Source organism: Mauremys reevesii, linkage group 8 (genome assembly GCF_016161935.1).
Source record: "Mauremys reevesii isolate NIE-2019 linkage group 8, ASM1616193v1, whole genome shotgun sequence".
Taxonomy (NCBI): Eukaryota; Metazoa; Chordata; order Testudines; family Geoemydidae; genus Mauremys; species Mauremys reevesii.
The window spans coordinates 106,612,816-106,638,332 of record NC_052630.1 but is presented as its reverse complement, the minus strand read 5'-3'; the positions used below and the strand labels follow the sequence as shown (position 1 = coordinate 106,638,332).

Genomic DNA, 25,517 nt, shown 5'->3' with positions numbered 1-25,517 from the left:
TCTGAAGTGGTCAGGTGGCACTACGTTGAGTGCCATAGAAATGTGTGTAAACAACAAAAAAAGTGTGTGTCTATTATTAGACACGAGAAAATAATATATGAAGGCCCCGGTGGTGTCTGGGTTTTGTTATGATGAGTTCTGAACAGCTGCAAAGTTGTTCTGTGCACGGGTTGCTGGTGGGACTGACTCCTAAGTTGTATGGTGCACTGGGAACCTTCCGGGTAAAAGGTGTTCTGTAAATATAGGGTCTGATTTTATCCTACAGGATAGGGTAGGATTGGATAGGCTGCATGTAAGGACCAAGGGGCAGTTGCAGAGAGGGAGGGAAATTTGGGGGACCTAGACTAGGACTATTAATTCTCCTCTTTCGCAAGAACTAAATCAACTCCTATAGGGAAATAATAAAACATTGAAAATGGTGTGCAACAAATCTGACTGCCAGCCACAAACCCTGAGCCAGGAGGCCAGTCTTTGTGCCTGTCCGTGGGCAAGATGGGCCGGCCAGCTCTGTGCCCCAGTGATGGACTCCATTTCCCATACTCCCTTAGGGTCCTAATGTATTCCGTGCTCAGCCCGGCTGTGTGTGTGTGTGTGTGTGTGTGTGTGTGCAGCGCCAGTCCCTCGGAGAGTGGAGGTTCATTCACTGATTAGAGCCAGCACTGAGAGGCAGCACTGCTCCTTCTCTCACACCAATTGAGTCTCTTGCTCTGTTACATGCAATCCAAGGCAGCCTGCAAACACGCCCAGGACTTCCCAAGCACCACACTCTGCTCCTGCTTCCCTGAGCCTGAAAAAGTGCAGCCACCTCCAGAGGAATTTCCACGGTGAGTACTGGAGATCACAAAGGTGTGTGTGTGTGTTTGGGGGCGGGGGGAGCTGGTGCTGGGCAGGAACCGGGGCTAACTTTCGAGTAGTGGCTCTCCCACGGCTTTCTCCCAGGGCTGCAGGGACTCTCAGCCATGTCACTGAGGCCGGTGCCTTTGGATTTCCCTGCAAATCCGGACTCGCTGCAGAGTCAAACTTTGCATGGCAAGTTTTATTTTTCCATGCAAGAATTGCCGCGAGCTCCTGAATTCCCCCAGCAAAGGCAGCTGGTCAGGGGGGTCCGGGACGGGAAAGGGGGTCGAGTGGCGGGGAGGCCGGGTGGGTGGGGATCATCATGATAATGGGTTAAAGTCCGATAAAAAGAGAGGAGCATCCCCCCTTCATCCTTCTGCAACCCGAGAGTGGCGGAGTCTCTGGGACCATCCCCCTGTTTATTTTGCGGGGGTGCTGGCGGGGGGGGGGGGGGACCAGTAGGCACAAGGGGGAATCAGGTGCCGGGGCAGAAGGTTTCCAAACGCAACCGAAAATGGTGCGGATCGGATTTAATTCCAAGACGGTTAATTTAAACCGCGTTTACTTTTTATTTTATTTTTGTTGCAAGCAGGGGAGTTATTTCCTCGCGGCCCGCAGGAGCTCGGACTCCCCTTGCTCTGAGCAGCAACAATTTCATTTCCCAGAGGCTGCAAAACAAAACAAAACAAAACAAAAAAAACTTTTTGAAAGGAAACAAACAAATCTTCTCTCCGCGCCCCCCGTCCCCCATCTACATCGTGTTTATCTTGCGGTAGAAGCGCCGGCCGGCTCGGGGCTCGGAGTAGCTTGAATCAAACGCGTTTTCCTTTTTGCAATCGCGCGGTGCCCGTGTGAACTCCGGTTTGAATCCGTAGCAGAAAACACCCAGCCGCGGTGGGGGATCGGATTGGGGGTTTCTAAACGTTCTTCGCAAATTGCCACTTGTCGTGATTCTGGGGGCGGTGGAAGTTTGTAAAACTCCCCCCCCCTCCCCCGAGAGACTCGCCCCAAGCCACTCTCAGATGGGAATCAAATTCACGAATCTCGACGGGACCCAAAATACTCGTTCTCGCTTTATTCTTGAAAATACATAAAGGACTCGGGTCCGTGTAAATAGCAGCAGAGGCTGAACCCGCTCCGCATGTGAAATGCAGGGTTGCAAATCCTTCGGCCAGAGGAGGCGAAATGAAGTGAGCGTGTTTTCCCTGGTGTGTGTCCCAGAGAAAACTTTCTGCATCAGCTGCGAGTGCGCTCCGAAGATCACAGGAGCTGAATCCTTGTCAGAAACCCCCCCACCCCCCCCCCCCAAAAATGGAAGCAGGGAAGTCTGTAAATAGGTTGGGAGCGTGGAAAATAATTCTTCACCTTCAGCTCTAAATACATAAAACCCATCTGGTTTGGCACAATGAAATCATTCGGAGCTGTCTCCTTACCGAGTTGTATTGAGTGCGGCTCCTTCCACACAGGAAATGTGGATGGCGAGTGATTGTTGCCATAAAGTCAAACAGCTCCAGGCATCCTCACATTTGATGAGCTTTGTTTCTGACTCTTTTTTTTTTAAAGTGGAAAAAAAATGCACTTACTGGACTGTAGAAATGGGGATGGAAAAGCGGCCCCCTCCCGCCACTATGAAAAGAGCGAACAGTTCGGAAGGAGAGCACAAAATCCCGTCTCCGTCTCTCCGCTCGTCCCCGACCCCTCTTGTCCCCACTTTGCAACAGTCTTCGGGGCACGATCCAATGTGCGGCATTGAAGGAGACTGTGGCAAAGGCAGGGAAAGGGGAGCGGACAGCGAATGTCTCCACATTAATTTCCGTGCTCTGCTTTGGGGGAATGGTTTGTTTCTGGCCAAACGAAATGACCAGGCTTGTCCCTGCAACCCCTCGCCCCCAAACTGGGAAGGCGGGGGAAGGAAAACACCTGTTTAATTTGCAGCTGGAGAAAGTCAAATGGCTGCGCGCTTTTTGTTTTGTTTCTAGTCTAACCCTTGACACGCCTCCTTGGAGGGGTTTGGGGGGAGGCTGGGAGTTTGCGGGGGAGGAAAAGGTGAACTGTAAAGCAAATAACCAAATTCACAGCGATCAGGGAAGCCCAGGCGGAATATCTATATTTACAGTGTGCAATGAGCGGATCTTGAGGCAAAGAGCAGAGAAACTAACCCCCAGATTGTACTTTGGAGAGATTCGTCTGGCAGGGGAGGAATAGTCCCTAATAGTCGCAGGTCGGATCAGAGCGTTAATGGGAAAAGACCCTGGTTAATTTCTGTTGTGCTCATGCCCCTGATGGGAGTTTTCCCCCCTCACTTTTCCCCCTTGTAAGACCCAGTGGGTGTTTGCCGCCCTGGGCGCTTGACAAACTAAACCCTTCTTCGCCCCTGCGAATTCTCCCTCGGATTTTCCATTTAATTTTGAAACACTGGTGTGTGTGTGTGTGGGGGGGGAAGGACCAATATTTTCATTTATTTTTTTAAAATCCCCTTCTTCCGCCAGCTGCTGTTTTTGCTCGTTTGCCGCCTGCTGATCGTGTTGGTAGCGGGACTAAATTTTTGCAAGAAGTTTCTTGCAAAACAAAATCGGGGGCCGCCTCTTCCCAAGCGAGGAGAAACGAGGCGACACTGGTTCTGCAGTAAGGCAGCCGATCGAACCTGATGGGGTGATTTCTGGTCCCTAAAATTGCACCGATCCTTTTCCATTTCCAACCGAACCTGCCGCCTCTGCTCGGTGCATGGCCCTCCGATTTTTTTTCTAAACCGGGTTTCATACCAGCTGCTCCTGCGGGTGCCTGCAATTGGCATATTTTGCACAAATTAAAAAATGAACTATTTTTCCTTTGTATCTTAATCCACTGAAGAGATCTCTTCTGTGTTGGCTTTCTAGCTTGCATTTGTTTTATTTTTTACGAGGAAATCCAGTTTAGTTCAAATATATAATCCATTTGGGCACTTAAATCCCCGAACAGCTGGCATTATTTTGTTTTATAATAATTGACTTTTCTACACAGGACATATTTATAAATTCCTACTTGACATTTATGGGGGGAAACTTTAATGTAAATGTATGATATGATTTTAAAAAAAAACAGTCCTAATTTCCTCTCTGTTTTTGCTAATGTTTCTAAGCTTCTTAAATAGTGTGCTAATTAATTTTAAGAAGTTTGTTCCTGGAAGGAGAAAAATTTTAATTTGTCCCTTTATTTTAATTCCTGGTGTTTGGAAATGGTTGAGAGATCACAAAAATGCAACCTGTTGTAATAAACAAAGGGGTGTGTTTTATTTATTTTAATTGATAGCAGAGAAGTGATTTGTTGATTGAAACTGGTAATGCTTAAAGACAGGCACGTTTTTTATTCTTTCTTTCCAGGCTGATTAGCAAAGAGGTTTTTATGCTTATAACAGTGGTCAGCTCTATTTTCTCCACTCACACAATGTTTGTGATGCCTGCTAAATCCAACCCGTCATAGATTGACTGACTTTCGTCTGTCTTTCTCTTTACCTAATTCAAACCAGTGTTACAATCTTTTATAAACAGAAGAATCAGACTTGAGCTAGAGATTACTGATAAGAAGTTGTCCCTTGGTGAGATATTTTTTAACGGATCAAAGTTAAGGCTGTTGATTCAATGTGTCTTGGTTTTGACATATTTAACCTTGCAATTAGTAACATATAGTAATCTGGCAATTTGTACACACCTTAAACAAAGTGTTTTAAAAAAATTCTTGTATATCAGAGCAATCATTTAAAAAATGAAAAGTCACAATATTTTTTGGTCTGTCCATTTTACCTCGATGCCTGGTAGACAGTTTATGTAGCTTCGTAGATTGATCTCTACCCCCTGCTCCCTCCACTCCTTGTTTAGTTAATTCAACAAAGACTTTTTGCAATCTGTTTGGAGTTTGTCTGATGCCGTGGAAAAGTAGCTGCTGATTTATTTGGTTGCTTTTCGATTTCTGTCTCCAGCCCGTCTTTTTTCCTCCTTTCAGTGGGGATGTCAGCTGTTATTACTTCCTATTGATCCCTTTGCAAAGTGAGAAGTGAACTAAAATTAATGTCAATTCCACTGCTCAGATCAATAGCTGGAGTTATTTTAATCTGGATTTGCACGGGGTGCTAAATTAAAAAAAATCAGCATAGAGGCAGAAAAGTAGCAGTTAGTTACCCTGCCTTGTGCCCACTACCTTACAGTCGCCCAAATGGTCCATCAAGCTGATTATCCTGCAATCCATATTTTTTTAATTAAGAAGGTTGGTTAGTTTTCTTATTTTGGGTTCTGTATTTAAACCCATGACATTTTGACATTGGGAGTGTATTAACTATAGATTTTCATAATGACTGGTCTGCCGCAGTCTCATCTGTACATGTTGCTAATGGGGGGCGGGGGGAGAGACAGAGAGAGAGAGCGAAAAGGGAAGTGGGAGTTTAAAAAAAAAATTAAATTTGGCTGGGTGAGATATTGTAATGTGTTGATTTATTCCCGGCATAATGAAGTTTGCAAACGAATAAGGCGGCCGGAGTGATTCACAATATCCTACAGGAGTGTCAAGTGTTGCGGCCAGAATACTAATTTATGAAATACATTTAATGTCGTGAGGTGATGGAACAAGTAAAAATAGAAAAAGAGGCAATGAGGCAGCAATGGTGCTCCTTTTTTTTTTTTGGAAACCATATTTTCCAATGATCTCTTAGCCCCACTTACATATTAATGACTGTTCATTTCTGTGCGAGTGCTTATTTATTTGTATGTGCGTGTTAATTTTTTTTATAGCAGCCTGAAAAAAAACCAGTAACCCAAAATTCACTAGTGGATACAATTTTGTGCTCGTGTTTTTGTGTGTGTGTGTGTGTGTGTGTTGATCAGCTTTCCTGAAAGCAGCAAAACAAGTGTGTCCAGGCTTTCTGTGCTTTTACACGCTGCCTTTGGCATCTCTCTCTCCCTCTCCATGGCTAGAACTTGACAGGAAAGTTATTTAAAATTTGGAAGAGAGCAAACCTGTTAATGTGAGATACATAATCTGGTAATTTAGCAATGATGTCTATAAGGAAGAGTGCCAAATGAGGAAGCCGAGAGATGATGTCCACTCATCTTTACAATTAATAACCGTCACTGAAGCATTTGGGTACAGGATGGGAGAAAGGAAATGTTATCATTGGACTACATTAAAGTCACAGACTGGATTTCATACAGTTTGTTAACCGAGGCTCCCTCATTCATGGAATACAAAAGGCACTCCATTAGGAAGAGACTCTTTCAGTAAGTTTTATTTGAGATGTTTGACCCTCTGGATCTAAGAGAGACAATTTGTAACAGCTTTTTATTATTATATGATTTTCTTAGCCCTTTGAGCTCTGGCAGGCTAGTATATTGTTTCAAAGTTATAGTTCTTGTATTTTAAGACAGGTCTTGGGGCCTGAATGGTAGGCAGCGGAACCTTGAAAGAAAAGGCACTAGGCTGATCGGGAAAGAAAATAACAAACTAAACCATTAAAACAGAAAACGCAGAGAGATACAGAAGGAAGGATTTTTCTGCCTCTCATTCTGAGGTGGTTTGTGGCTGGGCGAATGGATCTGGCCGAGCTAGGAGGCTCAGCAAAATGCAAGCCAGAAATGTTGTTAACATTTTCCTCTAAATGTTAATGGCACATACAGAGCAGTTTACAAATCTACTTAAGAGCCAGTGCATTAGGAACTAAAATTACTGATCCGTTCTCCGCTGTCCCCGACCCGAAAGGCAGACATTTGCAGAGATCACATGGCAGAGGCACCCATTATGATTTTAAATATTGTCAGAGACGCCAGGCATTTTATTGATGAAGTCTCCGTGCCTTTAAAAAAAAAAAAAGAAAGTGTGTGCGCACTGTGTGTGTGTGTGTGTGTGTGTGAGATATATGATTATGTAAAATGTATACCTGCATATGTGCATGTACCTACACATTCATAATGTGTGAGAAAAATAGACACATATTACAGACATTCCATATGCATCATAGGCAGTATAAACAACTGTATAAATGTTTATTTCTGTTCATGTAATTATGTTCAATAGATATGATATGTTTTGCATATATTAAATTGTGATGATCAGTTGAGGGGAATGTCTCTTAATTTTAGACCACACCGAGATTATTGACATGTGGGGATATTTATATTGCAAATAAATCCTTTATGCTAATGCCTTTGGTAGGATTTTTCCCTCTGTCCTGTGGAGTGGGCCAAAGTTGGTTCCACCCGTGTGTGAAGTTGTCTGTTGATTTTCGTGAATGAGAACATTGGCGCGTTGCTGGGCAGTTGGTTCTAACGCATGTGGCCTTCCCACTGTATGGAGTGTCCTGAAGAAGCAAGTGCAGAAGCCTCACCACTTGTGTTTTCTCTTCCCTTCTGTTTCTCTGCAGCTTTGGGACGGTGATGATGCCTCAGTGATCTCCCTGCTCCAAAACCAGGCCTCGCTTGACTTTCCTTCCAGGGAAGATTGTTCCCCTTGTGACCCTGCTGAGGAAAGAGACTCCGATGGACTTACACCGGGCAGCCTTCAAGATGGAAAACTCATCCTATCTTCCCAACCCGCTGGCATCTCCGGCCCTGATGGTTCTCGCCTCCACTGCTGAAGCCAGCCGGGACGCTTCCATCCCCTGTCAGCAGCCAAGACCCTTCGGAGTCCCGGTATCAGTGGATAAGGACGTGCATATCCCCTTTACCAATGGCTCGTATACTTTTGCCTCCATGTATCACCGGCAAGGTGGGGTGCCGGGGGCATTCGCAAACCGTGACTTTCCCCCATCCTTGCTGCACCTCCACCCCCAGTTTGCACCCCCCAACTTGGACTGCACGCCAATAAGTATGTTGAACCACAGCGGCGTTGGGGCTTTCCGCCCCTTTGCCTCCACTGAAGACAGGGAGAGCTATCAGTCGGCCTTTACACCGGCCAAACGCCTGAAAAACTGCCATGACACGGACTCACCCCACCTGCGCTTCTCGGACGCTGATGGCAAGGAGTATGAGTTTGGAACCCAGCTCCCTTCCAGCTCCCCAGGCTCACTCAAACTCGATGACACAGGGAAAAAGATCTTTGCGGTCTCCGGCCTCATTTCTGACCGGGAGACCTCGTCCAGTCCCGAAGACCGAAACGACAGATGTAAGTACCTCCGGTACCCCTCTCGGCTTTACTTTGCTGTGCCTCATTGAGATGCTCAACAGGTGCGTCGTTTTGTTGTGCTGCGGTTCCTGCTGAAGGAATGGGCACAATGTCCTTCCCTTCGCGCTGAGTTACACGATAAAATGGTGCCTTGTTTTTCTTAAATGGACATTGATGGATTTCACGGTAAGGTGTATTGGAAGGAAACCCATTTTCAAATGCACCTGTGGGAGAGACACCGGTCTCTGTGCTTGAAACTGGGGCTGCTAAGCACAGAAAGATGTCCGTGCCTCAAAGCAGGGAGATATACTCTGGTGCGTGTGTGTGGGTGTGTGTGTGTGTACACAGAAGGGTGCATCTGTAGTATACAACTAGAACTTTTTTCAGGGAGCTTATCAGTTAAAACTGCACACACTGCTCCCTTTGATATTTTCCCTCTGACCTCTTCGTCACATGCTCAGTTCTTGTACCTAGGATATCAGCCTTCATGCTTTGCTCCTCAGAACAGGACAAAGTTCCCTTATGCGGTATTTCACGTACTAGTATTCTAGGCACTCGAGCTCTTTCCTAGAGACATAAAGCTGATTACGCTCGTATGGCTCTATAAGTGACCCCCAAAGTAGGCTGTGTACTTTCTCTGGAGCCCCCCTTTGCATGGCCACCGAAAGGCGATCTGTCCCTTCAAGGATCAGCAATTGAATCCTGCCTAACATACGCTACTGTAACAACTCCCTGTTCTTCAGTCACCTTTTCCCTCGCAGTATCTCTGCTGGAGGAGGGCAGGCTACCCCAGTCCCCTCCTCGCATGGAAAGCTGAACCAGTCAGTGGGGGAACACCATTCTGGGGAGCTGTCTCGGGAGAGCAGAGCCTGCAGTCCCCGACTTCAGAGCAATAAGATGTGGCAACATTTAGCTGGTGTGATCTCCTTTAAACGCAAACGCTTAGTTCAGATGCCAAAGTGGTTTTGTTTTCACATGGGCCCCTTTGTACATTTTTGTGGATTTTCTTCTTTTTAAAAAATTATTATTATTTTGCAAAGAAAACTGCAGCCCAGTTCCCCCAGTCCCCTTCAGATACGATTTTTCTTCTCCCCTTTATGATGCCGAGGAGAGTAATAGAGACGTTGCGGCTCTCTCTCCCCTGTCGGCACTGCTTCCTCAGGCTGTCTCCTTGAATTAGGCACTGTGTTAACTTACCAGCACTAAAAGGTATCTGCCTACACCCAGCGTACTTTTTCAATAAAAGTCATCATAAAATCAACCTGCCTTGTAAATCCATCGCTCTTTGGTTTTGAAATATGCTGCCAGTGTGTCTTTTATGTCAGCGTTTGCAAGTGTGGGACGATTCCCACTGAAGACAGAAGCCTTGTGCTTCTCACAGCACAAATGTGATCTCTCTTTCTCCCTATATTACTTTCTGTGCATTAGAACTGCTTTCCTTGTTCCGTGTCTCCTCAGCAGTGTTGTTAATATGTAGGTACAGCTGTTGGAGGTGGAAGCATGTAGGTGGGGCAGAGCTTTCATTTTGAGGGGTGTGGGAAGGAAGGTGGGATCACAATGTCTAAAGATATCCTGTGTTGATGTTTTATGGATCTCTCCCCCTTATCAATATAATCTGGGTGTGGAAATGAAGCTTGCTCAAATGAATACTTGGGGAGATAACGGCGGAAGAGCAGGTCTGCTAGCAAAATGAATTTAAAGCGCATCAGTTGCTGTGTATCTTGCTAGCAAAATCCTGTCAGATAGCTGATTTAAAGGAGTAAATCTGGTAAATGAATTAGACCACATGTAGCACAGCAGTGGCCAGAGCAGCAGATACAGGCACATGCTCCTGTGTGGAAGGGATAAATCTTGTCTTCACCAGGACTGTGTGCTCTATGTGGGCGCTGTACTCCTGAAAAATAAATAAGTACTTCACAGAGGAGTAAGGCTGCTAACGGAATGCACACTGAGGCATTGGCATCCCCACGCCCACTGGGAATGATTAGACAGCGGGATTATAACGAGAGAGGCAGAATCACAGCTTTGCAAGTTGCTTCAAAAACTTGTGAACATGTGAAAAGTTTTTTCCCCCTTTCCTTAGAAGAGAAATAGAAACTGGTTAAAGTGATTAGCCTTTGCACTAGGGCAAAATGAATGCAGGCATCGCAACCAGCGGGATAGAGTGCTGACTAAAATATTAGAGAGAAACTGGTTTTATTTTCGTTTCTAATGACTGGATTAATTTTATCTCTTCTGGCTTTTAAAATTTGTTTTAATATCATCCCAGGTTTTAGACACAATTGCTAACATAACAATTTATAACACTGCCTGCATCACACTTTGGATGCATATTAGCACAACATCCATTCATGTTTTAGTAATTTTAAAGTTGTAAAATTTAAGGTAAATTTGACCTTTCTTCCTTCCCATCGTATTTAGCTATTGCACCAAAGAGCATGTTTTCTGTGTATGTCAGAATCTTAAATACATTACCACAGTGGGTTTATTTACTGAGGGGATGGGATTTAAAAAATGTGTCTTAATTATCTTTATATGGCAGTTTTTATAAAGGAAAAACTTGAGGGATGACACGGCTGACTGGCTGCACCACGGAACCTGTCATGTTCTGAGATGTGCATACATATTTGCAGGGTTCTTTATGTTTGTACACAAAAATATATTTAAGGGCCTTTAAAATTTCTCATCATTGACCCTCAGGAAGTTTCTTGGGTTCCTTGTGTGAACAGTGTACGTAACCCTTTGGGAAAGAAGGTTCATAGTGTAGGGTCCATTGCAGGGAAATGATTCTGTGGACAAGCAAAAGTGGATAGACGGGCGTAATGAAGCTCCAGCAGATCAGCAAAGTCTTTATGTATTCAATAGAGGCTCTTCAGAATTGCAGGATTCAATTGTTTATTTGTATTTTTCAAAATCCTGCAAGGGATTAGACCATGCGATGGGTGAATGACTTCATTGCATTACACACGTCCCTTGTACCATCACAAACAAACATTTTCAAATGGTTTTAAAATATTTTTATTCTGTTCTAACTTTAGAGATGATTTTCTGAGAAATTTTCCTTTCTTAAAAAAAAGAACCCCAAAAATATATAATAGTGTGTCAAGCCATAAATGTATAGTAGCACAGACGGAGCCCACTCTATGCAGCACTGTATCCATATGCAGCTAGAGATTGTGTGTGTGTGTGTGTGTGTGCGCGCGCACACGTACTCTTATGACCGCATTCTCATTCTAATTACATCACTATAATCAGGATCTGGTCCCTTGATGCATGTATGTGGGTTAGGAGAGATCACGTATTTCTCAGCGAGAACCACCGTTTTATTTTTAAGTCAGGAGTTTGCTTTCAAATTCTGTGTGTATGTTGGAGCCGCAAGTCAGACTGCTAATGAATGATCGAGGCATGGATGGAGCGTGTTTGTGTTAATAGTCATTTTGTAAATCTGTTCGAGTTTTCCTGTGTTTGGGCAAGTTGCCTGTGACTGTAGGATGCTGCTCTCGGGATGTCGAGAGAGACTGTGCGTGCCATAGGAAGCGCGTGTAAACGACAGACTCCATCCAGGGAGGAGATGTAACTGTTTGTTTAGACACATGCTTTGGACGGGGCCGTTCTGGTTAGATGCTCGCTGGGAAAGATAATGATATTTATAGAACAGTTTAGGCGCTTCTTGTACAGTGTGCGTTACAGACACTGACAAACACATTTCACGGGGCTCTTTAAATATATGTATCTTTATTAATGTAGGTTTCCAGCAGCAGTGGAAGTAAATGCTACGTTCCCCTGTGTGATAGACACCTATGATCTTCCGTGAAAATGAGCCCCAGTTTTATTTTGGGCTTTCTAATAAAAAATTGTCATGATTGCGCCTTGCGAACACCACGGCATCACCCCTCTCCAGCAGAGCAAGCCGGCAGGCAACATCCACGCCAGAGCCTGGCTGGTTTGGCAGAGATCTCTCTGCCTGTTGCGGTGCAGAGCTTCCCGTATAGCCTCCCCAGAAACGACTGTCTCCACTGCACCTTGAGATGCTTCCAAGCTAGGGTGACTAGAGAGCAAATGTGAAAAATCGGGACGGGGGTGGGGGGTAATAGGAACCTATATAAGCAAAAGACCCCAAAATTGGGACTGTCCCTATAAAATTGGGACATCTGCTCACCCTAGTCCAAACGCGCCACAGTCCGCATTTCAAGACTGCAACAGCAACCTTTTTGTGGTGATCGTTCACTTATTCTTGATAATGTGTTTTCTTTGATATGTTGTGGAGAAGCATGGTCTGTGTTAGTGAACGCTAGTGAAGATGAGCCAGGAGACCAGGGTTCTTTTCTTCCAGCTCTGCCACTGGCTCTTTTTTTTTGCCTCAGTTTTGACATCTGTAACATGATAATACCTAACGGCTGACGTTGTTCTAAGAAGTAATTAGTTAATTTGCCAGTACTTTGAGATCTTTGCTCCTCTCCAGCGACTTTCATCCAAAGTAGTGATGGTATTTATTCATATTATTTTTACTGTTACATTACAATAAATAAAAAAATAACTTGGATTATTGGGACGCTGTCAATTTGATCAAGGTCCTGGTTCTCCGCCCTGCGATTATAGATGTGCCTCAGTATGGAAGGGAGGTTCTCATTCCAATTTAGGATTATTATTTTTTTAAATCTCTAAAGTGTAGTTAGTCTGAGCTTTTTAAACTAATGATTTAATATCTACAAAGTGCTGTGAAAATGTAAATCTCTGTTTAGGTGCTAAGCATTACTTCTATTATCAGAGTTTTCATTTCTGAATAATTGTTCTAAATGGAACAAAGATGGCTTTTAGAACAGGTCTCAAGCATAAGTCCAGGAGTGCACAATATGATCTACCCTCTTAGGGCATGTGCCTGTCTGTGTTTGTGTTTACATAGTAGGACCTACACTAATTGGTGAGTTTTGTGGAGGAGTGTGTGGGTGGACAGGGTGTCTCCTCTTTGAATTATTCTATGGCACAGCAGTGGATTTGAGGGGGAATATTCGCTGCTGAAGGAGCAGAGCTGTTCCTACACTAATCACCACTTTCCAGGTAGCTTAGAATAGGGACCTAAAACAAAGTGACAGATTGTTGTTAATAATCATCCATGACCAGGTGAGATCGAGTGCTTAATACAGCTCATGAAATAATACAATAAAACAAGTGAAACAATTACATTTCCATTGTGTGTGTGGGTAGATATAGAGAAGGCCACATTTCTATCTCTGTTACACTAGTGAAAATGCAGTGAATTCAGTGGAGTTGCTCTGGATTTTCCACTGGGTAGGATGGAGGTCAGACCCTGGCCCTGCGTTAGCCGCGGGAGTATACAGCAATCTCCTTCTTTTTGTTTTTTTGGCAACAACCTTTCTGTGCCCTCAGCAAACTGTTGCCGAGACTCCTTTTCATGCTGTTTGGTTTAATTGTCTTGTTGGGATAAAGAAATGTTTGAACAGCTAAAGTGGGGAAGGGCTGGATGGGAGCAGCCCCTGCCGGCTGCAGGGCCATCTGGCCTGGCTTGGATCCGTCGGTCTCCAGTTTATATTTCTCTTTCTGTTATTCGGGGCTATCTCGCGCACTTGGAATGTCTAATCACCATGGTGAGAAAACGGACACTGCTGCCTCTTCCAAACCCTCCCCCCCGCTTCCCTTGCCATCAATTGTCATGCAGAACCGATCCAAGTGACCGTTTTCCTGGCAGCCATCATTTGCCGTCTTCGCCTGGCTCTGGGCAGAAGGATGGTTTTAATTGATCATTTGGGTGGGAGGGCCGGGGCTGTTTTCTCCTCCAAAATGTTTCCCCACACAGCCTCTGCCACCCGGCCATATTTCCTGTGAGCTCAGAACAGCCAGCAATTTCTTGTGCCCTGGTCTTCCTTTCGGCCGTCTGATAGCTGGCTTATGTGGCACTCCAAAGGGTTTATGACAGCAGCTCTGTGAGCTCTGAGCAAAATGTAAATGACATATTCATCTGTCTACAACTGCAGAAATGGGCACACCTACAGTAAATATTGATCAGCCTCTTTTGCTCTGTGCGTGTGTATATGCATGTGTATTAATTATACAGTTACAAGGCAAACTCTGAATCTCACTGGTTAATTGGCAAACCAAATGTTTCTAAAAAAAAAACCACAACAAAAAAACCCCCCCAAAAAAACGCTGGCGGCCAAATCCTGCTTCTCAACAAAGATTATACCAGAGGCTGAGTTGGACTGAAGTCTCATTAATAAGATTTAACTGCTTTCACAGAATTATACAAAGGAAGGGGGAAGCTGACCGTGTGGTTAGAGCATTGAATTGGGTGTTAGAAGTCCCCAGACTTGCAGTGATCTTGGGCAAGTCTCTGAACCTCAGTTTCCCCATCTATAAAATGGGGATAATACCTACCTACCTCTCAGCAGCTTGTACGGTGCTTTGAGATCCCCTGATAAAAGGCACTATGTGTTGTTATTATTAATATAGTAGGTTAGAATATTTAATATTATCCATTACAGCTAAACTTAAGTTACTAAAGGCAATGGCCAAAGCGCACTTAATGAGCCAGTATCCCTGATAGTTAAAACATTGATCTATTATTTTATTTGCTAACTTGCAGAATTTAGGAATTAGCAGTGGAGTGTCCTACTTGTTCTGCATCGACGGTGTAAGGAATTAGTAGGGTTCTGCTCTGTGTGTGCGTGTAAGCGTGAGAGACTGAAAAAAGAAAGAATAAGTATTTTTGCCTTCATTATTTTTTTTCTCTAAGCTTTGCTGGTCTCAGAAACTTTCCTGGGCATTTCTTGGATATTAACTGTCTTGAGGGAAAAGAAAATTCTCAGATGTGCAGACTAACAGAAGTCCAAGGGCCCGATCCTGCTCCCTAAGATTGAAAGCCTACAACGGATGCGGTATATTTAACGTCTGGTCGTTTCTGGAACTCTTCCTGGGAGAAATTTTCTGAGGCCGTCTTTGAGCTGATTAGTAACCCTTGGTTGGGTTGATTGGTTGATGTCTTTTGGACACATCACATCAGAACAGCAAAATTTATTTTTTTCCTCCTTCATTCGCCTCTCAGGGAAGCTGAAAAATGGTAGAATTATGATTTATACTAGATTTTATGATTCACCTCCCATCCTTATTTGGTTAATATCTGTAGGAATAAAATGTATTCTGTGTATACTTGTATAATACTTGATTAAGGTAAATAACCACCATCTAAAATCTGCCTAACCCTAATCTGCATAAGGAGCACTGCGTATGAGTAGCTGTACAGAGAATACACTATACCCATCTGTATACTATTAGTCTATTTTTATTGAGGATTTCTGATGTAAATATACACCAAGGGTAAAGTTTTCTTTTAATATTTGTGCATCAACCAAAAACAGACACTGAAAGCGAACTGTAACAATTTTTATCCAGCAATTCATGTCACTAACGGTCGTCCTCCATGTCTATTTGTTTGATAGCCTATGAATTTTTCCACTCTTCTTCAAGAGAGAACAGCAGATTTGGGGACTTTTGAGGACATTTTGCTGCTGTGCAGAGGAAATGAAATTCTTTCTAAAAATATATTTCTAATTGGGACATCAACTCCTGTAATGTGAGAGTATGTCCTTATGCATTGCCCCCCTGAAAAGGGCATTTTTTTTCTTCCTGGATTTACATGTCTTGTCTGTCTCCTGTCACTGTATGTAAATGAAGCTCTATTGACATGTGATAAGCATGGTATATCATGTTTGTGTATATCAACATGTGATCTGCAGACCTTCCAATTAACTAACGGGAATAATTTACTGATATGAGTTGGATTACCGCGTTCCCGCATCCCCCTTGCTTCCAAGTGGTGAAGTATTTTACGGCCGTATGGGTCAAATCTTGCAGTCCTTATCTAGGGCTCAATCCTGCAGCACCGTACCCACAGGAATTGACCTACTGGGTGGTGGTCTTTTACTTACACTGGTGTAAATCGGGAATGATGCCATTAAGGTCAATTTGATTTACAACGGTGCAAAACTGGTTTGAGAGGAGAATCTGGCTCACTGGCTTGTGTAGGATTTTCCAGGTCAGGGAGGACTAAATGCGTAAAGCTTTGCAGGGTCTAGTCCTTTGAAGTCCTATCTGCATCTGTCATCTTGTGTGTGTGGTGGTGGGTTTTTGTTTTTCCTCTTTAAAACATTGACTGGTTTACAAAACCACAATCATTCTCCAAAGATCAGGGTAACGCTCTCCGCTCCTGCAACTGGTTGCAGTCATTTTGTGCTGCGGCAATGCACCGAGCTACAGGAAAGGGGAAAAGTAGGGTTGGGAAAGGGTGGGATAAAGAAAGATTTCGTGCTCTAAGTGCTGGTAGCTCAGAGGAAAAAGGAGAGTCTCTTGCTGTCCATGTTTATTGTCTCTTTCATTAGGGTGAAGCGATTCTTAGAGTTAAAGTTTGGGGACAGCATCATGGTATTTTTCATCATTTTAGGACACTATTAAAATCACCTTTGTTTAAATGCCCTCTGTCCTGGAAACTTGAAACAGAAATCTGCTTTCTTACCAGCATCTCTTCCCTCCGCTACACAAATATACTTTATTCTTGTGGGTTGCCTGTGAGTGTTCACTTTATGGTATATATTCATTTTCATGAGAGAAAATAAAGACACTAAAACCTTTCTTTTGGAGGGAAAACATAAAAACTTATACAAGGGTTTTGTACAGATGCAAAAGACATTATCTGTTTGTCTGCTTGTGGTGTCATAGATCCTTATGGACTTGTTCTTGTCAGAAGACCCAAACCAAAGTTCTATCTTTGCAAAGACATGCTGGTGTAACCCTGCTGGCTTGCTGGGTTGTTGCTGATTTACACTGCTGGAAAGGAAAGCGGTCAGGCCAGCAATACGCTTCAGCTACATGCACAACCTTACTTTAATCTGTGGTTTCACTGGTGTGGCAGGGCTGCCGCAGAATGAGTGTGCCCTTCAGAGTTCTCTCTTGAAAAATTAAGCAAAAAGTGATCGGACGTCAGTTAGTAGGAAAACAATGCATTTATGGGACAAAGGCTCATTGTCAGGGCCGCCGAGGGCGGGTTCAGGCCCCGGTGAGAATTTTTTTGGGCCCCCCAGCAAGGGTGGACCGGCTAAACAGGGATGAAGCTGGGCCCTGGGCCCCCTTCTGGGCTGCCGGGCCCCGGTAATTTGTACCGGCTTCCGCCCTCCCCCCCTCGTCGGCCCTGCTCATTGTAGCATCGACTCCCAGCGGCACCAGGTCTTGTAAATAGAATGAGAAGTCGATCAGGAAACTTGAAATGAGCAGAAAGTTACATTTCAGTTTGTTGGACTTTTCAGTGTGAATCATTTTGATTCTAATCAATAAAATTTAACTCCTGTGTGTCTCTCTCCCCCAAACCAATCCTCCTTAAAAATGACTCTCCATTTTGATACATTTTTTTATTTCACCCATCTCTAAAACCCACAGATCAAATGCTGCTTGGCGTGTGAAATTGTCTGACCTGCAGAATCCTCTGCTATAGGGAGCCAGAGCTTCAGCAAAGAGGCTGTTTGGTCAGTAACACTGGTGGAAGGAGCGTCTGGGAACTAGACTATTCCTCTGTCCTCACCTTTACACTTTCAAAGTGTTTTTAGAAGGCTCTGTCGAAGTCCTCGGTTGGTGGCTGTGTGGCTCAGAGGGTGGGGTTATAATGCCGGGCGTGACACCTTTGGCAAGTCACGTCTCCTCTCTGTGCCTCTTTTCTATTTACATTGCAAGGTCTTTGGGGCAGGGACTGCCTCACCGGGTGGGTGGGACTGTTATACAAACCGTATAAAACACAAATATTGGGGAGAGGGCTCCTTGGGAACCGAGAATCCTCATCAAAGAGCCACCTGCTGCCCAGGCGTCCTGGCGGCTACAGCTGGGGGCCGAGGGAGTGACTGAATGACAGACGCTTCGCAGCGGCCCGGCCGTACGGCAGCTTGCGCCACCACTGCGCGCACAGGCCAGCCTTTGACAGCCTTGTCTTGTGTCTGCAGGGGCCCGATCCTGCCCGGTGCCGAATGTTCTCCGCTGCCGTGGCTGGAGAGCGCAGGGGAGGCTGCTCCACACCAGCGTAATGCCGCTGAGGGGCCACAGCTCCCAGGCCAGTGATGAGCCGGCCTGCAGACCAGTTTCACTTCCAGTCACCAGGGCTGTGATGAGTTGTGAGGCTGGCTGGCAGGCTGTTTTTAACCCTTCCACGGGGGTTGTTAGCTTCTGCTCATCGGGCTTCCTGAACGGGGAGCTGGAGGAGCCATCGGTGACCTCGGTAGCTCTGGGTGAAGAGAGGGGAGCCGGCCGATCGGGTTCATGGTGCCAGCCTGAGTGAGGTCTTACACTGGGATGGCCCACTCAGGGGAGAGGAGCGTGGGGAAGACAGGAAGCGTCGGCACCCACACCGCTGCTGTGCCCCTCGCCCCTTATTCCCTTCACTGTCTCCACCCTAGGCCTGGATACACAGGACTCTAAGTGCTGCTGCTATTAGTAGTAAATTAACCAGAAGCCCAGGTAGCACCGGGCTGTGCTTTTCTCACCTGATATTTGAGTTCAGGCCCTGCAGTGCATTAGATCTTGTACTATCATCCTGGTCCCAATTACAAACCCGTGGCATGTCCGACAGTCTCTGTTCATTCAGGAATTGGGACGGCAGTGGCAGAAGGGGTAGCAGGCCAGACAGGGCAAAGGGATGTTGACAGAACTGGCTTGGGGGGTGGTGGTGCCGCGAATGGCATAGTTGGGGACAGTCCCTGCAGATCAGAGTATTGGCAGAACTGAGGGATGGGGCAGGACGGACATAGCAGGGGGGCTGAAGGTCGGGACTGATGTGTTAGCGGAGTTCTGTCTGTATGGCTGGAAGTTGTATGGGACAGCACTGGAGTAACAAGGCTGCAGGTCCGTTCCTAGGTAAGTTGGCAGAGCTATGTAGGGGGCCCAGGAGCTATGTAGGGGCAAAGGGCTGGTGGGTCAGGACAGGTGTGTAGGCAAAACTGCTGAGGGGACGTTTGCGCAGCTCATGCCTGCATTAATGAATAGTCCGTGTGAGTTCTAAACGTCACACTGCGTCCCACCCACTCCTGCATGTGGAAGCTACAGGGCAATACAGAGAGAACCTGTGTAAATCAGAGGTGATGTCAGTAGCGTTACACGGGCGTAAGTCGGGATCAGGCCCAGAGTTTATACTGCACACCCGGGAAGACTGGAGCCATAAAATAAAGATATGGTCTCCTTATTAGCTCACCTCCTTTAGAAACCCTCAAAGGCCCCAGACCTGCCCTGCAGCGTGTGGGCATCTCTTCCTGAAGTTCCTGCCCCAGTGCCAGCTCAGTGCCAGCTCAGTGCCAGGGCTGTGTTTGGGGAAGTCACAGAATTGCTGGATTGTAACGCTCATGAAGGGAGGGTCTGATTCCACTCACGTGCCCAGATGGGGGCATTGGCTCCACCAGGGGAGGGGTAAGGGAAATCCCAGGGTAGTCGCATGGTGTGTTTGGGGGCTGTTTTTCTTTGGATAGGCTTCTAAGAGAAGATTGTTGTGTGTTTTTTGCTAGCTGCCACCGTGTGCTCGGCACTTCACTGATATCCAAGAAGGTACAGGCCCAGCCCCAAATGGCTCACAGTCTGAGGAAATTTTTTATTATTAACTTTATTTTTATTGCACATTTCTCACCTGCCCATCACAGTGATTTTAACAGTGCAGGACAAATTCATTCTTGGCGTAAGCGAGCACGGCTCCTGTTAACTCACTGCTGGCAGGAAGGCTGGCGTGGCAGGTAAGGCAGTGGCCATGCGCTCGGAAGATCCGGGTTCACTTCCTAGCTGTGCCATTGCCCCTCTGTGACACCCTGGGCAAATCAGTTACTTTCTCAGTGCCTGCCTGCTCAGCAGGGATTGCAATACTTTTCTGCCATACCGGGTTGGGGAGGACAAGTTCATCTATGTTTGGGAGGTGTTCAGGGATGATGATAATGGTTGCCACAGAAGTACCTCAATAGTTATGCAAGGACTGAAATTGGCCATGGGTGGGAGAGAGCTGGAGGCTTGTTTAGCAAACACTGTCATTATTATTTACTTTAAAGAGCGGTTGACAATTTTTTTTTTAACTTGAATGAACAGTTGAAAACGGTGGCTAAAGAACAGTAGGGAAAGAAACCGGAGAAAAATTTTGAGTAAGGTAAATAAAAGTGAGAGATAAAAGAAATAATGCAGGGAAGGATGAGTAATCGACATTCTTGGAGTCGAAGTGCAGGCTCCAGCTTCCTTCCTGAGCTGTAAAGTAAAATAATAATAATTAAAAAAAAAGGCTCTAGAACAACAAAACCCTGGACGCGCTGGTTTCCTTCCTGACAGGCCCAGCCTCGTGGCATTTCGGTGTGTCCTCATCTGCAAGGAGGGCTGATTTACAAGCCAAAGGAGCCAGATGGGTGGATTTAACTCTTTGATGGACAAGTAGAAGCTCTGCTGCAAAACTGACTTCTGGTGCGTGAGTGACCAACATCTCTCTATCTGCTATACTCTCATCACTGTAGTACCTGGGCACCTGATAGTAAAGGTCCATGTGGCTTTAGTTTTCTGCTGCTCCTCTTGGTTCAGTTCTTTATTTTAACATTCTTCCCACTGAGCTTTTGGGGAAAGACCCCCTTTCTGTGTTTTTGCTGCAGACTCCACTCTAAAGGCTATAAAAATTAATTCCACTTTCCGGTCATTTGGGATTATTCTCCCCACATGGAACATTGGAACTTGAGAACCTCTCCAGTTCCCTGGGCCACGGTTTGTGTGCTTCACTGGTGGCCTCCAGAATGGTATTTAGGAGCCTCTCTGTTTCGTTAGAATTTATGCTTTCATTTAAAAAGACCCAAAATTCCATTTCTAGTTCTTTTGTTTGTGAAGAAGACCCTCTGAACATTGCCCAGTGCAGTGTGAACTAACAGCTGTAAGTGGTGGATGAAAAACACATTGGTAGATTAACTCTGAATCCTAATAACGAGTGTTGAAATGCAAACACTGCTATTCCGCAGCTGCTCATTTTAGCTGTGACATACAGTTAACAATTGCTTTTCCAGAACCCTTGTTTGGCCTAGGCGTTAGAGATGCGAAAGACCTGCTAGGTGTGAAATATACACCCTTCCCCCCTAGATTCAGGAGTACTCTGGTGTACTGGCGAGCGCTGCTGGGAGGAGAAGAGTGCCGATCTCCTGAATGTGCTAGATGGGGTGAGTGGGTGGGGACGTTTGCGGAAGCTCGCTCTGAAGCTGGCTCTCTATGGCTGGCCGCTCTCTGCAGGGTTCCACTCTCGGCACGTCTGAAGCCGCTTCTTAATTCTCCACAGCTGGCAAAATATTTATTTTCAAGTACTTAAAATATTATAATTTGAAGTGGAGTTGGGGGGCCTGGCTGGAGCTAAGTTTTTTCACTAACAGCTTCAGTGGAATGACTTTCCCTCTCCTCTGACCTGCCAACAGAGAGCTGGGAGACAGGCATCCCTGTGCTGAATAGAGCAAGAAACTTGACATGTGCCAGAGACTTTCAAAGGGACAAATCCAAAGGTTGACGTTGCTGCTAGTCCTGTTTCTCCCGTCCTTTAGTCTTACCACGCCCTGGTCCACACTGATTCAAGAGTTCACAAATTTCTGCCTGTCTGTTGAATGAGAGCTACTCAGACAGCTGCTGTTTATATTTGTAAATGAATCTGAACAAGTCAAAACACCACAATTCCCTGAGGGACTCAGACCTGCCCCCTACAATGTGTGGGGAAACCATCAACATCATCGTCAAACGTGCACAGTCTGCTGAGGACCCTTGCACCCGCCCAAGCGACCACGGTTGATAGTCTGCCACCAGGTATCGTAGACTGAAATTGTAAGATCTGGTGCAAATCTGTGAAAGTCCAGAGCGGTACCGCTGGTGATGCCAGGTAGGGTCAGAACTGGTCAGTTTGAGAACACAAAGTACCGGGGTGTTATTGTCCACCCTGGTGGTGTGGCAGAAGAGAAGGCAACCCCACTTTTGAAAGTAATGAGCAATGGGAGGAAGGCCAGGCCTCTGAGAGATTATGGCATTTCGCACGTGGAGCCACTTTGGGCTCAGGATTTGGTGCTGAAAGCACATGTGGAACACTGCTCCCCACTCCAGGTCTGCCCGTCGGAGGGTCTGGGTTTCAGACCTGTATAGCAATACAAGCAGAACACAGGGGTTGGGTAGATCCTGAGCCTTGTCTCAGCTCAGAGGTGTCTTTGCATCCATAAGCAAGACACGGAATTCACGCAGGAGGTGGATGTCGGAGGATGTCCGGTTTGCTGCAGCTGTTTGAACTCTGCTTGCGTCCTGTGTGGTAAGCTCACAGGCAAAGTTTCACTTCAAGAAACTGGCACTGCTCCTCAGAATCCAGTCTACTCATTTGTATTCCTGCTCCGCAGGTGCTGAAGCAGTTTATTTAATACGTTTACTACGGCAGGGCCTACGGGACAGCCACGAGAGGGGCCCCGTTGTGCCAGGCACTCTGCTAATACAGAGTAGCAGATGGTCTCTGTCTCAAAGAGCTTGCAGTCTAAATAGACAAGACAGACACACGGGAAAGGGAGGTAACCCACAAGTAGCATGAACTATGCGGTGGCTGTGGATGTCACATGAGCTCCATGGTTTATTGGGGTGGGTGGGAGGGTGTCCTAAGCTAACTGGAAAGAAGAGGGAAGGGAAGAGGGATGAGGTGAATGGGGCGGGGAGAAGAGGGTAAAAGGCATTGTGGTGTGAAGCTGAGGTGGAGACTGGGAGGCCGAGGGTGGGAGAAAACAGCCAGTCAGCACAGTGCAGAGAAAATCCAGTCAGAACTGTACAAATCTCTCTGAATGTCAGAAGCAGGGGCGGCTCCAGGCACCAGCACGCCAAGCGCGTGCCTGGGGCGGCAAGCCACGGGGGGGTCTCTGCCGGTCGCCGCGAGGGCGGCAGGCAGGCAGGCTGCCTTCGGTGGCGTGCCTGTGGAGGGTCCGCTGGTCCCGCGGCTTCGGCAGACCTCCTGCAGGCTGCCGCCGAATTCGCGGGACCGGGGACCTCCCGCAGGCAAGCCGCCGAAGGCAGCCTGCCTGCCGTGCTTGGGGCGGCAAAATACCTAGAGCCGCCCCTGGTCAGAAGGTCCCAACTTCTGCCCCTGCTGACTGGAGTCTCTGGCTGGCTCCTCTTGGAGATGCCTAGGCCAGGCTGATAACACTGTTGACAAGACGCTGCTCCTAATACCAGGGGGGAGCACTGGGGAGACCAGCAGGGAAGAGGCTCGCTTCCCAGCAGCTCACAGGCAGGCAGAGCGGCGAGGCCTCTGTCTGCTGCCGTTCTCTCCTGCTTGCTCCAGAGCCTGCATTGCAAGCCCCTTTCCTCGGTGCTCCTGTCCCTGCCCATATCCTGACTGCTGCTTTCCTCCCCTTTCTGCCCCAGCACGGCCACAGGGGCACGTTCAGGTTTCAGCAGAAGAGTTGTAATAATTAGGTGGCTCGTTGGAGGGTTTAACAGTACTTAACCAGATGTGAAAAGGCTTGTCCCAGTCCTGGCTCACTCGCTGGGCTCCAGCCAGCTCTTTTCACTGCTCCCTGAGAGGGCCTGCCCTGTGTCCCTGCTGCTCCCCCCTCCGCCCTCTCCCCTCCTTCTTATGCTAAACACTCACTTGTAGGTGAAAATCCCTCACGCTGGTTGGGAGAAGAGCAACAGAGAACTGATCTTGGACACCTGCAGAGTTCCCTCCTCTCTCTTCAGAGAGCAGCTTCCGTGAGGTTTGTAGTTCCTGGGATGCCTGTCCATGGATGAGCTATAGAGGAGGATGCAAGGTCTGGTGCTTAGAGGAGGGGTCCCAGAGCTAGACCTCCTGGTTTTGTTCTGCCACTGACAGGCAGGTCACCGCCCCTCCCTGTGCCTCTGTTTTCTCCATCTGTAAAATGGACACTGCTTGCCTACCTTTGCACAGTCCTTTGGGAACCTCCTGTTAAAGACACAGTGTAAACGCAAACTATTATGATTGCTGACCCAGTTCTGTACCTAAGGAAGACTGTAGTAAACGATACTCCTTGCTGAATTCATGTCAAGTCCAAATACTGGCTGCTGTTGGAGACAGGATACTGACTAGAGGGACTGTGGATCTGATCCAGTCTGCCACTTCCTAGGATTCTATGGTGAAATTTCAACAAAGCAGCACATTACGAATAAGGAAATCCATATACAATGTCTAGGCTGTTAGTAACAGAGGGAAAAGACCTAGTGAATCAGTGAGACCAGAAGCGCAGAAAAAGAAAAGTATCAGCTTCAGATGCAAGACTTGCATCTGAAGAAGTGGGTATTCACCCACGAAAGCTCATGCTGCAAAACGTCTGTTAGTCTATAAGGTGCCACAGAAAAAGAAAAGTATCAGATATGAAAACACTACTATACTATTCTTGATCTCAGCTGAAAAGCACAATACATATTTTTGTGTAACTGGTAAACTCTTTTTTCTGTGGTTCTGGATTAATTCCCTTAATCGGTATCATGTAGGGGAATAGTAACAGTGGATGCAATTGTGAATCTGGTGCGTATTTTACTATAAGCATTATATTGCATAGCCGAGTAAGGGTATTAAGCATCCCAGTCCGTCCTATACATCTGTAAATGGGAGCTCCCTACTGTTCTGAATATAGTGAGCTGCATATTTATCAGTAAATACCAGTCTAGGTACAATACAAATAAAACGGGAAGTAGTGGTGAAAGGCTGAGGTGTTGCAAACGAGTTTGGTCAAAGCTCCTAGGAACATATTTGTGGGGAACAGTCCTGTAGTGGCTAGAGGGGTGAACTTCCCCTACTGTGGCTTCTGTGATTCTATTAACTTACAGGACTCCGCAGGGCTGTCTGTCACCCCTCAGTCAGTGCAGTGTTGCTTCTTGTAGGTTTGGAACGTAAGAGCTGCCGTACTGGGTCAGACTATAGTCTCTCTGGCCCAGTATCCAGTCTCGGACAGCGACCCATACCGGAGCTTCAGGGAGAGTGTACAGAACAGGGAAGTTACGGAATGATCCACCCCTGGCTCCCACTCCCAGCTTCTGGTAGTCAGAGGTTTAGGGCTCTTCAAAGCAGGGCAAAGGGCCGAGCTGATGACTGGGGACAGAGGGGGCCAAGCTTTCATCCCTGACATAACTCCTTTGGCCAGAGACTCCAAAGAGCTCTTCTGGTAAAATGCTGCCTATGTATGGCCTGTAGGGGAGAGAGACGTACATGTATATCATGAGCCAGATTATGATCCCTAGTACGCTAGTGTAAATCTCATTGCACTTGTATCAGTGAGCTCTCAAACAGGGCCTGCGTGCCTGTGTGTGGAGCAGGAGGAGGGAGTTCTGTACGGCACAGTGTGTGTAGCAGGCAGGGCACTTGTGAAGCAGAAAACAAACACTATTTTCCGGGGTTTCTTCCCAGCTTTCTGAATGACATACCCTCCCTGGCAGCTATAGAAACAGGAGGCACAATGTGGACTCTAGACTGAGCAACGGCTTCTGAAATACCCACGTGTTTAACCTAGAGGGAGCTCTCTTACATGAAGAATAAGCTCGGT

At 46.4% G+C, this 25,517-nt stretch overlaps 1 protein-coding gene across 3 annotated transcripts in view; it reads left to right on the top strand.

Moving 5' to 3' along the window:
• The first annotated feature begins 707 nt into the window (after nucleotides 1-707).
• The window catches only part of RNF220 (ring finger protein 220), a 317,769-nt gene continuing 292,959 nt past the window's right edge, over nucleotides 708-25,517 (top strand). For 2 of the 3 annotated variants that reach the window (XM_039483593.1, XM_039483592.1), the window contains exons 1-2: nucleotides 714-824; nucleotides 7,223-7,962. In XM_039483593.1, the coding sequence (XP_039339527.1) occupies nucleotides 7,338-7,962 (625 nt within the window). In that variant the 5' untranslated portion in view covers nucleotides 714-824; nucleotides 7,223-7,337. Of the gene's footprint in view, nucleotides 825-7,222; nucleotides 7,963-25,517 lie in introns of all 3 variants that reach the window. The other variant, XM_039483594.1, reaches the window with a different exon arrangement.